The sequence below is a fragment of the Lampris incognitus genome, chromosome 3, assembly GCF_029633865.1.
Source record: "Lampris incognitus isolate fLamInc1 chromosome 3, fLamInc1.hap2, whole genome shotgun sequence".
NCBI classification, from domain to species: Eukaryota; Metazoa; Chordata; class Actinopteri; order Lampriformes; family Lampridae; genus Lampris; species Lampris incognitus.
The window spans coordinates 57,405,481-57,419,610 of record NC_079213.1 but is presented as its reverse complement, the minus strand read 5'-3'; the positions used below and the strand labels follow the sequence as shown (position 1 = coordinate 57,419,610).

At 44.6% G+C, this 14,130-nt stretch overlaps 1 protein-coding gene across 1 annotated transcript in view; it reads right to left on the bottom strand.

The window, feature by feature from the left end:
* The window catches only part of LOC130109768 (cadherin-2-like), a 231,148-nt gene that overhangs the window by 3,224 nt on the left and 213,794 nt on the right, over nucleotides 1-14,130 (bottom strand). The window contains exons 13-15 of the mRNA XM_056276750.1: nucleotides 13,128-13,361; nucleotides 7,818-7,957; nucleotides 57-212 (exon numbers count right to left, since the gene is read on the bottom strand). Of these exons, the coding sequence (XP_056132725.1) occupies nucleotides 57-212; nucleotides 7,818-7,957; nucleotides 13,128-13,361 (530 nt within the window). The remainder of the gene's footprint in view (nucleotides 1-56; nucleotides 213-7,817; nucleotides 7,958-13,127; nucleotides 13,362-14,130) is intronic.

Below are 14,130 nucleotides of genomic sequence, written 5' to 3'. Positions count from 1 at the left end.
AGCGAGGCTAACATCCCCACCCCTCTTCCTCTTCCTCACATGGAGGACATCAGTACCTCGTGGATGAAGTCTCCTATGTCTCCTGGGTGGGGGGCAGAGGAGCGCAGGGGGTACTGGTGGTCATGGTGGAGGGGTCTCTCATCCAGACGTCTGACACCCACCTTCACACACTCTGGTTCATCAGGCTGCTGTAGCTGACTCAGATCATAGTCCTACACACACACACACACACACACACACACACACACACACACACACACACAGAGAAATGTAACCATTAGCTATGCATTAGTACGTTATTGCAGAGAAAGCTGCCAAGTCAGTGTTGTGACTGTGTGATGTGTGTGTGATACGTGATGTGTGTGTCTATGATGTGTGTGATGTGTGTGATGTGTGTGTGTGTGTGTGATGTGTGTGATGTATGTGTATGATGTGTCTGATGTGTGTGTGTGTGTGTGTGTGTGTGTGTGTGTGTGTGTGTGTGTGTATGATGGAAGGAACCTCAGGGAGAGCACCAGAGGAGGATCTCTCTCCCAAGACGCACAATGTGACATGATGTTGTGTTTACACATATTAAACAATACAACATTGAAAGAGGATAACACAATTATAATGGAATTATAAAATTAATGAAGAACATGATGCGCAGGATGCCAAGCAGTGTCCAGACACTACCGGAACAGTCCGGGACCCGAGCCACGTGACCGCCACCACCATGTAAAAAAATAAAATAAAAAATATATATATGGATTAATAAAAAGAAAATGTGATGAGGGGAATGGCAGGCAGCGTCCAAGTGGCGACCACCATCACCACAGAGACCTGGGAGGAGAACCAGCTGCACGTGCAAACAAGGGAGACTCACGTGACACCAGTCACACACAGAAAAAGAGAAAGGAGAGGACATCATTCAGAGAGAGAGAAAACGTGAGAGAAGAGAACAGTTTGCAATTGTCATTAGTCATAATCTATAATCTATACTCTATAATCTATACGCTATAATATAGACTCTATAGTCGATACTATACAATCTATACTTTATAATGTATACAGTATAATCTATAATATATACTATACAATCTATATTTTTAATCTATAATCTATATGCTATAATCTATACACTATAACCTATACAATACAATATATACTCTATAATCTATACACTACAATCTATACTCTATAATCTATACTTTATAATCTATACTCTATAATCTATACACTATAATCTATACTCTATAATCTATACACTATAATCTATACTCTATAATATATACTTTATAACCTATACACTACAATCTATACTCTATAATCTATACCCTATAATCTATACTCTATAATCTATACTCTATACTCTATAATCTCGTCCGCAGAACAGAGACATCAGACCCACACACACATCACACATGATGTGTGTATGATGTGTGTATGTGTGTGTGTGTGTGTGTGTGTGTGTGTGATGTGTGCGTGTGTCTGATGTCTGACAGCATCCTGTGTTTCTTCAGCATTGTCTACTGCAGTGTGAAGACCGCTGAAACTCTGCTGTGTAGTGGAAGGCGAGAAGACGGTAGAACAAGAGAGAACAAGGATGAGGAGGAGGGATGAGGGCAGGAGAGAGAAGAGTGAAGATAAAAGTAAAAATTAAATAATAGAAAATTATGTGACCTCTGATCCTTTTTTGTTATGGTTGAGGATTGAGGAAATTGAGGAAACTGAAACTGACTCAAGAGGCCTTTTCAGGGCAACACCTGCAGCTGCACCATGAATGTGGACTTTGGTCCATACAGGAGATGGTCCATGCAGAAGATGGTCCATACAGAAGATGGTCCATACAGGAGATGGCCCATACAGGAGATGGTCCATACAGAAGCTGGTCCATACAGGAGATGGCCCATACAGAAGATGGTCCATACAGGAGATGGTCCATACAGAAAAGGGTCCATACAGGAGATGGTCCATACAGAAGCTGGTCCATACAGCAGATGGCCCATACAGAAGATAGTCCATACAGGAGATGGTCCATACAGGAGGTGGTCCATACAGGAGATGGCCCATACAGGAGATGGTCCATACAGAAGATGGTCCATACTGAAGATGGTCCATACAGGAGATGGTCCATACTGAAGATGGTCCATACAGGAGATGGTCCATACAGGAGATAGCCCATACAGGAAATGGCCCATACAGAAGATGGTCCACAAAGAAGATGGTCCACAAAGAAGATGGTCCATACAGAAGATGGTCCATACAGGAGATGGCCAATGGAATACTGGAAAACTGCTCACAATGCATCAACATGGCAGGCATGTGTACACGTGTGTATGTGTGTACATCACACATGTGTACATGTGTGTATGTGTGTATGTGTCTACATCACACTAGGGAAAAGAGGATGCAGGGCAGCAGACTGATAGATATAGAAGGATTAGTGGTTGCAGTTTTTCATGTTAGTTCCACAGGTTGCGGCCTTCTGGTGGATGTTGTGTAACTAGTGATTTGCTGCAGTATGAGAGACATGTCTTTGTGGTGTTACTTTGAAAGTCATTATTACAGCTTTGCTCCCAATTCTTTATTGTCACTTGCTTAGCCTTAACAAAAGAGCAGGAGTTAGAGTAGAAGAGCTGAACATGGGAACCCACATGCCTACACACGCACGAAAAACCCTACACCAAACTATAGCTGATCCACACACTTACTTTTATAAGTAATACAAGTCTACCTGAGTGATTCTCAATGTTCCACAACATTTCCCAGAGAACTATGACAGTGCCAATCAATATCTAATTAAAGAGTACCACACCTCAATATCAAAACAATCAGCAAATGTTAATTAGCCCTGTCAGAACCCCATAAACAGACAGTAGCTATTTACACACTCGCTTCTTCCTGCCCCCATTATTGCGTCACTATTTCTTTAAAAGATCTTTAAAATATTTCTTTCAAAGTAATGGGGGGTTACAGAAGAGAGGTGAAGAAGAGAGTGCAGGCAGGGTGGAGTAGGTGGAGAAGAGTGTCAGGAGTGATTTGTGACAGAAGGGTACCAGCAAGAGTTAAAGGGAAGGTTTACAAGATGGTAGTGAGACCAGCTATGTTATATGGTTTGGAGACAGTGGCACTGATGAAAAGACAGGAGGTGGAGCTGGAGGTGGCAGAGATGAAGATGATAAGATTTTCATTGGGAGTGATGAAGAAGGACAGGATTAGGAACGAGTATATTAGAGGGACAGCTCAGGTTGGACGGTTTGGAGACAAAGCAAGAGAGACAAGATTGAGATGGTTTGGACATGTGTGGAGGAGAGATGCTGGGTATCTTGGGAGAAGGATGCTGAATATGGAGCTGCCAGGGAAGAGGAGAAGAGGAAGGCCAAAGAGGAGGTTTATGGATGTGGTGAGGGAGGACATGCAGGTGGCTGGTGTGACAGAGGAAGATGCAGAGGACAGGAAGAGATGGAAACAGATGATCTGCTGTGGCGACCCCTAATGGGAGCAGCCAAAAGTAGTAGTAGTAGTAGTAGTAGTAGTAGTAGTATTTCTTTAAAAGATCAAGCACTCAGTCGCCTTGTCTGAGAGAGTAATCAATTGTTTTCATCTCTGAAGACCTGCACAGAGCAATTTCAGTTGGGTCGGTGTCACAAATTTTTTCTCCCCAGTTGTACTTGGCCAATTACCCCACTCTTCTGAGCTGTTCTGGTCTCTGCTCCGCCCCCTCTACCGATCCGGGGAGGGCTGCAGACTACCACATGCCTCCTCCGATACATGTGGAGTCACCAGCCGCTTCTTTTCACCTGACAGTGAGGAGTTTCACCAGGGGGACGTAGCACGTGGGAGGATCACGCTATTCCCCCCAGTTCCCCCTCCCCCCAAACAGGTGCCCCAACCGACCAGAAGAGGTGCTAGTGCAGCGACCAGGACCAGGACACATACCCACATCTGGCTTCCCATCCGCAGACACGGCCAGTTGTGTCTGTAGGGACACTCGACCAAGCCGGAGGTAGATTCGAAACGCCGATCCCCATGTTGGTAGGCAACAGAATAGACCACTACGCTACCCGGACGCCTCAAATGTCACATGTTTGAAGGGCAGACAAATGTTTTGTGTTGTATAGTAGTACAAGAAATGCTTGATACATTGATTTTATGTAAACTGCATGAAATCCAGTGTCCTGCACTTTACTGATGTCTGGGTTTGGAACATAATCACACATGTAAACCATGTCGCTAATGTTGCCTGTCCACTTTTTTCCTGCACCAAAGCCAGCCAGCGGTGCCACTGTAATTTTTGAGAAGCCATGCTCGTTGTTAGTGACCCGCAACACACTGCACAGTAAGAAATGCAATAATCAAGAAAGAAATAATGTACTGCACATCACGGCAGTCCATAAACACGCATTTCACAACAGGGTCAGCCGGAAGCTGCACAACTTGGAGAAAGCGGGACATTAGTGTCTTTTGAGGACACTTTAACGGGGGTAGATACATACAGCCAGCTTTCCTCAATATTTAACAAAGCAATCTAATTTAAATCAAATTTGAACTCGGGACCATTAAAGTTAATTAATTTTTTAAAATTAAAATTAAAGTAATTAAAATTAATTAAAATTAATTAAAAAACTGAATTTAATTTAAAATTAAAATTAAAACAATATTCGGGATCAAATTAAATTTGAACTCAGGGAGCACTTGGGGTCAGTGGTTGGAGCAGATTTTGGTATAGCACAAACTGTTAAAGACTATGGGCCTTTTTGACGGGTGAGAGCAGGATAAGCGGTTTGGATAGTGGATGGATGGATGGATGGATGAGTGAGGGGCAGACATTGATTTCCAAACATGTTTGATTTTGAATTTGGGTTGCCTCTGGCTGTGTTAATTGATGCAACAGTGGACAGGACTGAAATGTCCCAGTAATGACAGCAATGGGCAATGGCACTTCATCTCAAGGGCAAATATGGAGGATGGACCTTCAGCAACATCAGTAAGAAAGGAACTGCTACTGTAGTAGTAGTTCTACTGTCTATGCATGCATTAGATGTCAGGAATAAGAGCGAGAATTAGTTCTTTAGCTATCTGTAATCCACTTACGTTACTATACATTATTTTATACAATACCCTTGTTAAAATATTTGAATACACACATTATTCAGCAAAAAAGAGGCTTATAAAATATCATTCTAAATACTTGGGTTACAGTCTACATTCTAGTGCTTGCAGGGTCATTTTTAAATAATAAAAAAAGGACATCCATCTCATCAGATGCATAATCTCATTACCTCCTTAATTTCCTTGAACAACAGTGGAAAGCCTGTAGAAATGTTTGTTGATGATACTCTGTTATATGTTAGAGAAAAACAGACCACAAAGCATCATCTTAAACATAATTAATGGTGTCGGCGCATGGAAGGTATCTTTCCCAACTCTATCCCCCATGGGGACGTGTGCTATCACTGGTCTTAACATCTATGACTCCAAATCTTTGCCCTGTAGTCTTGTGTGCACACGTTTCCGAAACCAAGAGGCAATAACTAATTACACTCATTTAGTCCAACCACTCAAGGCTTTAAATCAACATTTTAGCACTTCAGGAGCTGCTGCTGTGCTAGGTATAAGATTGAGGAATAAGATTTTTGATTCAGAACCAAATTAACCTACTCAGCTCCGTGCAGTATTTGTGCCCATCATTAACAAGTCATCACTTGTTTAGTTCTAACACTTCATCAGCAACCTCCTCCCTCGCTGTAGCTGTACAGACAGAGCAGTTACTGTCTGATGATTCTGACTAAATACGGGCTAAAAGAATGAACTGTGTATTGGCAGTGGCATCTTTTATGCTTGGAGCCAAGCCAGTAAATCTGGAGGGTTGGTTGGAGAGAAATAACACATTTTTTGTCAAGGAGAATGCAATTAAGCTCCTTTGAAGATCCTTTGTTACACCCTTAATCTCAGCTAGAGGACAGATGATTGAAAAAAACAAAGGAAATGTGTGTATACAGTATGTGAGTAGTGGAGGGTGTATGTATGGGTATAATTAGCTCTTGCATACATAAGCAAAGCCTGAAGCAAACCGTCATGGTTAATTATGTGTTTTGCAGCCATCCAACTGGAGCCTGTTACTTTCACTTTGGATTGGCTGTGCTTCAAAAGCCTGCAGCGATGACAAGCAACACTATTGTCAAGCATGCTGCTAGCTATGCTAATGTTAGAAGTGAGGGGGGTTATTATATTTGTCTTTTCCCTTCTTCCTTTTCGTACATACTTGGACTGGTTTTCGTGGTTAAGCAGTGTTTCTAAGAGGACGTCACTGTGAGATGCTGGCACATCCCCTGGAGTTAATTAATGGCGGCAGTTTGCATACATACACCTCAGAATACGCCATTTTGAACACGCTGTCCAGGACACTTCAAGTTCACACCTTTCCAGCTCAACACCATCAACCTAAACTGAGCTAACCTACCAAGACGGAGTCCACCGCTTACGGGAGCTGAGACCCTTAAGGCCTATGCCTTGTCGAAGGGACCTGCTAACTGCTAGCCTGCTACCTCGGTAAGCTAGCCCACCTCCCTGCTATTTCTCTAGTCTTGGAAGTCAGACCTTCTTCCTGTTTCTCCCCTTGTTTTTCATCTTTTCCACACACTCCAGGTTAGGACTAGTATCGCATGCTTGACCCCTAACCCCTACACCCGACTAGTCCGTAACAGCTAATCATTAGTAATGTCTTGACAAAAGACTTGTTCCAAGATACAGTCCAACACTGCAGCGTACAAATTAACATTTAATTTATTGTTTGTTCCCCCATTTTGAACCTAGTTACTTAAAGCTGGGGTAGGCAGTTTTCTTTCAGGGATATTTGTGAAGAAGTTCATATGGCTCTTACAGCTGTGAGCAATTCACGAGATGAAATCAAGCCTCTGTGTTGAACCCTTTGTCTCTATTCAGGATCTCAACATCTCACTGCTCCCCGTAGACCTCAACCAATCAGGAAGCTCTCTGTGATGAGGCGGTCCTACTGCCTGTCAATCATTTGCGAGCACAGCTCTTCTGCCATGTTTCTTCTTGTTGTCACTATGGATCTCGCAAAGGTTGATAGACTACATAGCATTCACCTTAAAGAGGTGCTAAACACGTCTTCTTTGAGCTGTAAACTGGATGATATGACTGTACGGTGATTACATTACATTAACGCTGGTGTTAATATTGACATTTCTTAAAAATCAGCATTTCATGGTTTGAAAATGGCTCAACACACCACCTACTGTTTTAAAGCACACCTGAACCTTGCAAAGCCAATGCTGACGTAGAGTTGAGTGGTTGGGACTTACCTCCATAATGAAATTTAAAAAAAAACAATGTTAATGACCTCTAATCAGACACACACAACCACGAGCAGGACACACACAACCATGAGCCGGACACACACAACCATGAGCCGGACACACAACCACGAGCCGGACACACACAACCACGAGCCGGACACACACAACCATGAGCCGGACACACACAACCACGAGCCGGACACACACAACCACGAGCCGGACACACAGCCACGAGCTGGACACACAACCACGAGCTGGACACACAGCCACGAGCTGGACACACAGCCATGAGCCGGACACACAACCACGCGCCGGACAAAACACACATGTGTGATGCACCTGCCAGACACTATGGCGGTAGAAAGGTGGTTGTGTGTGAGAGGAAGAGGGAGGGAAAAGATGTGAGAAGAAACAAGAGAACACGATGGAAGGAGAAAGGGTTCAGTAGAGAAAAGAAGAGAACAGGAGAAGAAAAACATCTCCCCTCGTGTGTGTGTGTGTGTGTCTGGATACCTGGTCCTCCTCTCCACCGCCCTCCTCATCATATTTCAGGATGTTGTCACGGACATCGTCCTCTGGATCGATGAGGAGCTGCTTGGCTTGACGCTCTTTGTCTCTCCTCTTGACCCACATCGTAAACAACAGCAGCAAGACTACCGTCGGAGAGAGGTCATGGTTGATGTGGGGGTTTGGTGGAGGGGTGAGTGTGGGTAGGGGGACAGAGAGAGAAAGACAGGTGCAAGAGAAAGAAAATTGTGAGATTACGTGGAAAGCTAAACAAAACATAAAAGCAGGATGAAGTCATTCTAGCAGTCTTCATCCATCCATCCTTCATCCAAACCGCTCATCCTGCTCTCAGGGTTGCGGGGATGCTGGAGCCTATCCCAGCAGTCATTGAGTGGCAGGCGGGGAGACACCCTGGACAGGCCGCCAATCCATCACAGGGCCCACACACACACACACACACACACACACACACACACACACACCTAGGGACAAGTTAGTACATGTCTTTGGACTGTGGGAGGAAACCGGAGCCCCCGGAGGAAACCCACACAGACACGGGGAGAACATGCAAACTCCACACAGAGGACGACCCGGGACCACCCCAAGGTTGGACTACCCCGGGGCTCGAAGCCAGGACCTTCTTGCTGTGAGGCGACTGCGTTAACCCCTGTGCAGCAGCAGTCTTCATGTGAGCCATAAAATACGTTAGTTTTTCTTCAGACCTTTGCTTTCCTGCGTTTTAAGAGGATCAGCAGGTTTTTGAATTCAGCAGGGATCTTGACTGGGTATTCACCACTTTGATCTTCATTATGTGGGTGGGTTTTGAAGGTGGATGACTATAGGGTGTGTGCATGTGGATGTGTGTGGTTGTCAGAGTGTGAGAGGGAGCACAGGGGCTAATGGAGGAACTGGGGGGGAGATTATCTGTCTAGCAAGTAGAACAGTGTGCTGTCTGAGCATGTACTGCACCTGATATGGCCTGTGGTACTGAAGCTGAGAGGAGCACGGGCAGGATCACAAGGGCCGTGGGTTAGCATGCATGTGATGTGATGTGATGTAATGTAATGTAATGTAATGTGATGTGATGTGATGTGATGTGATGTGATGTGATGTGATGTGATGTGATGTGATGTGATGTGATGTGATGTGATGTGATGTGATGTGATGTGATGTGATGTGATGTGATGTGATGTGATGTGATGTGATGTGATGTGATGTGATGTGATGTGATGTGTGTGTGTGTGTGTGTGTGTGTGTGTGTGTGTGTGTGTGTGAACATGTTAAGAAGAAAGAAAATCATGATGTTACAATGTTACAGTTTCATTCAGCAGACGCTTTTATGCAAAGTGACGTACATCTGCGAGTTAACACAATACAAGCAAGGATCTAGCCAGGAGACGGCAACACAAGTAAGGGCCAAAAAACTAGGTTCAAGTCCCATAGAACATATGTGTCAACAGGCAGTGCACAAAGGCAATGTGTAGGGAGCAAAGAAGCTTTTTTGTTTTTTTGTATTTTTATTAATGCCATCAGGTGTGGAGGTTTGGAGAAAGAGCTGGGTCTTTAGCTTCTTCTTAAAGACGGAGAAGGACTCAGCGGATCGAATGGAGTTCGGTAACTCGTTCCACCACCGGGGAACTCCAGAAGAGAAGAGTCTGGCTAGTGACTGAGGACCCCATTGTGGCGGAAGTGCCAGGTGCCTTTCATTGGCAGAGCGCAGTGAGCGGGACTGAGTGTAGACCTGAATGAGGGAGTTTGGGTAGGGGGAGCCATTGTAGTTGCTGTTTTGTAAGCGAGCATTAAGGTTTAGAATTTGATGTGGGCAGCAACTGGGAGCCAGTGGAGGGATATGAACAGCGGAGTGACATGTGCTGTTTTGGGTTGGTTGAAGACCAGACGCACTGCCGCGTTCTGGATCATTTGCAGAGGTGTGAAAGTGCATGCAGGGAGACCTGCCAGTAAGGAGTTGCAGTGAAAAATGCATGATATTACAAGAGACAGAACCAGGAGTTGTGCTGCATGCTCAGAAAAGTTGGGTCTAATTTTCCTGATGTTATACAGGACAAATTGGCATGCCCGAGCAATCGAGGCTATGTGAATCCTAAAGGTTAGTTGGTCATCAATCATGACACCCAGGTTTCAGGCAGACTTTATGGGCATGAGTTGGGTTCATCTGAGCTGGATATTGATCTGTTATTGTATGGATTGACTAGCTGGGATGACAAGGAGCTCGGTCTTAGATAGGTTAGGCTGACGGTGGTATTCTTTCATTCATGCAGAGGTATCAGCATGTCATGACGATATCCGTGCCGAGACTGTGAGGTCATCTGGCGGGATGATAGGAAGAGCTGGGTATCATCAGCATAGCAATGGTATGAGAAACCATGGGAGCGGATTATTGCACCAAGTGAGGTGGTGTACATTGAGAAGAGAAGGGGACTGAGCACTGACCCTTGAGGCACCCCTGTGGATAAGCCGTGTGAATTGGAAACATCTCCCCACCAAGATACTCTAAAAGAGCTCCTTGAGAGGTAGGACATGAACCAGTGGAGGACAGATCCTGAGATACCAAGCTCAGTGAGTGTGGAGAGGAGTATATGGTGGTTAACCATGTCAAAGGAAGCTGACAGATCTAGCATCAATAAAGCTGAGGACTGACCAGCAGCTCTAGCCAAACGCACTGATTCCGTTACTAACAGGAGTGCAGTTTCGGTAGACTGACCCCTCGCTTAAAGCCAGACTGATTCGGATCATACAGAGTGTTCTCAGAAAGGAATTCAGAGACTTGGTTAAAGACTGTGCGCTCAAGTATTTTTTAATAGAAAGGGTAGGAGTGAAACTGGTGTGTAGTAGTCAACCTGGGCTGGGTTGAGTATAGGTTTTTTGAGCAGCGGGGTGACCCGAGCTTGCTTAAATGGGAACACACCCATTGTAAGCGAGGAATTAATGATGTGTGTGACTGTGGGGTTAAGTGTGGGGGAAATGGTCTGTAAGAGGTTGGATGGTATCGGGCCCAGTGGACAGGTAGTGGGATGAGAGTCCAGCAGAAGATTTCTCTTCGGTCAGGGGGAAGAATAAGGTGAGTGAGATACTGTTAAATGGCAGTGGCAGACAGAGGTGGTCAGGCTCAGAGAACTGGTTACTGATGGCAGAAACCTTATCAGTAAAGTATGAGGTGAACATGTCTGGAATGAGCAGAGTGGAGATCAGAGGAGGAGACGGATTGAGGAGTGACTTAAAAGCAGAACAAAATTTTCAAGCATAAGTGGTGGCACAGATCTTGTTCTGATAGTAAGTGGTCTAGCTGTTTTCAAGATAGAGGGGAATGATGCTAGGAGACACTGATAGTCACTGAGTTCAGTGAACTCTCTGGTTTTACACCATTTTCTCTCTGCCGCTTTGAGCCCCGCCCTTTGTTCTCTGAAGACCTCAGTGAGCCATGGACTAGGGTGGGGGGTGGGGGGTGTTACAAGCGGGCTTAGATGCTAGAAAGCGGAGATTGTTAAGACAGGAGGCTAGTGAGGAACAGAATGTGTCCTAGGCTCATTGACAGGGAGTGAAGAGAATTCATTATGAGGAGGCATGGAAGCATCAGCGCGGTCGCCTCACAGCAAGAAGGTCCTGGGTTCAAACCCCAGGGTTGTCCAACCTTGGGAGTCATCCCAGGTCATCCTCTGTGCGGAGTTTGCATGTTCTCCCCGTGTCTGTGGTGGGTTTTCTCTGGTTGCTCCAGTTTCCCCCACCATCAAGAAAACGTGCATGTTAGGGTTAATAGTCCTACAGAGCTAGGATGGGTTAAATGCAGAGAAGAATTTAGCCATGGGGATTAATAAAATACACTACCGTTCAAAAGTTTGGGATCACCCAAACAATTTCGTGTTTTCCATGAAAAGTCACACTTATTCACCACCATATGTTGTGAAATGAATAGAAAATAGAGTCAAGACATTGACAAGGTTAGAAATAATGATTTTTATTTGAAATAAGATTTTTTTTACATCAAACTTTGCTTTCGTTAAAGAATCCTCCATTTGCAGCAATTACAGCATTGCAGACCTTTGGCATTCTAGCTGTTAATTTGTTGAGGTAATCTGGAGAAATTGCACCCCACGCTTCCAGAAGCAGCTCCCACAAGTTGGATTGGTTGGATGGGCACTTCTTTGAGCAGATTGAGTTTCTGGAGCATCACATTTGTGGGGTCAATTAAACGCTCAAAATGGCCAGAAAAAGAGAACTTTCATCTGAAACTCGACAGTCTATTCTTGTTCTTAGAAATGAAGGCTATTCCATGCGAGAAATTGCTAAGAAATTGAAGATTTCCTACACCGGTGTGTACTACTCCCTTCAGAGGACAGCACAAACAGGCTCTAACAGGTACTATTTAATGAAGATGCCAGTTGGGGACCTGTGAGGCGTCTGTTTCTCAAACTAGAGACTCTAATGTACTTATCTTCTTGCTCAGTTGTGCAACGCGGCCTCCCACTTCTTTTTCTACTCTGGTTAGAGCCTGTTTGTGCTGTCCTCTGAAGGGAGTAGTAAACACCGGTGTAGGAAATCTTCAATTTCTTAGCAATTTCTCGCATGGAATAGCCTTCATTTCTAAGAACAAGAATAGACTGTCGAGTTTCAGATGAAAGTTCTCTTTTTCTGGCCATTTTGAGCGTTTAATTGACCCCACAAATGTGATGCTCCAGAAACTCAATCTGCTCAAAGAAGTGCCCATCCAACCAATCCAACTTGTGGGAGCTGCTTCTGGAAGCGTGGGGTGCAATTTCTCCAGATTACCTCAACAAATTAACAGCTAGAATGCCAAAGGTCTGCAATGCTGTAATTGCTGCAAATGGAGGATTCTTTGACGAAAGCAAAGTTTGATGTAAAAAAAATCTTATTTCAAATACAAATCATTATTTCTAACCTTGTCAATGTCTTGACTCTATTTTCTATTCATTTCACAACATATGGTGGTGAATAAGTGTGACTTTTCATGGCAAACACAAAATTGTTTGGGTGATCCCAAACTTTTGAACGGTAGTGTATCTCAAAATCAAAAATCAAAATAAGCCAGGACCTCATTGGACAGTTGGGTCGGTGTAAGGGACCAGATGTTTTGACAGAAGGAGACCATTTGTGGAGGAAAGGGAGGATGTTCCAGTAAGTAGAGGGTTAATGTTAGGTTCAGGGACTGAGGGCCAAATGTAGGTCAATGTTAAGGTCCTCACAAGAGAAGTTGTAACAAATGTTTGTGTTATGAGTGCACAAGTACATGTGTGTATGTGTGTGTGTGTGTGTGTGTGTGTGTTTGTGAGGCAGGCTCACCAAGTAGTATAATAATACAGATGAGAATAGCAATTATAGCTCCAGTGCCCAGTCCAGCTGCCATGATGCGATCCAGGTCTACACAGTCCCCATGGTGATCACACTGACAGACCTTGACCCGCAGATAGGATGTGCTGGACATGGGCAGATTGCCTGAGTCTGTAATGATGATGGGCAATTCATAGATGCCATGCTCCAGAAAGCCAATACGCAGACGCACCCGGGCATACTCTCCTAACAAGAAGAGCGAGAGGGATAGAAAAATAAAGTGAAATGGATGGATAAATTCATAAATAGAGATTTTAACAGAGGCTAGATGGCTGGGTTGACAGATGGACACACAGGGCCTCATAGTTATAGTGATGTTACTGAGTAGCTTCCAATGACTAAGTGAATTTATTTGAAGTCAGGCCTCATCTATACAGTCGTACAAACATTGAAAAGCACATGTGGTCAAAGTCTTGATTTCCACAGTTTTTACACTGTAATTCTGCAATAACTTGTTTTCTTTTTTCATTTTTCCCCCTTTTCTCCCCAATTGTATCTGGCCAATCACCCCACTCTTCCACACCCCCTCTGCTGATCCAGGGAGGGCTGCAGACTTCTAAATCCCTCCCTCAGCCATGCAGGGTGAAAGGCAGGTTAGATGACAGCAGAGCTGGGGGCTGAGAGAGTCGGCAGTCTGTCTCTGAAACCTCTGGAGTGGAGCACCAGGTGCAAACTGCCTAGCCCACAGTGTGACTTCATGTCTCTGGTGGTGTCATTACTGGGGAGGACTGCCAAGTCACATTCTCAGCAAGCAGTACAAATGACACCACTTGAAAATGTCATGTGCAAAAGTACATTTTCACACAGAGGCGATGGCAACCACAGGTACAGTTGTTAAGTTTAGAGGTAAGGTCATGTAATGGTTACTAAGGGCTTCCGCATCCGGGTAGTGTAGCGTTCTATTCAATTGCACACACCAACACGGGGATCACCGGCTCGAATCCCCGTGTTACCT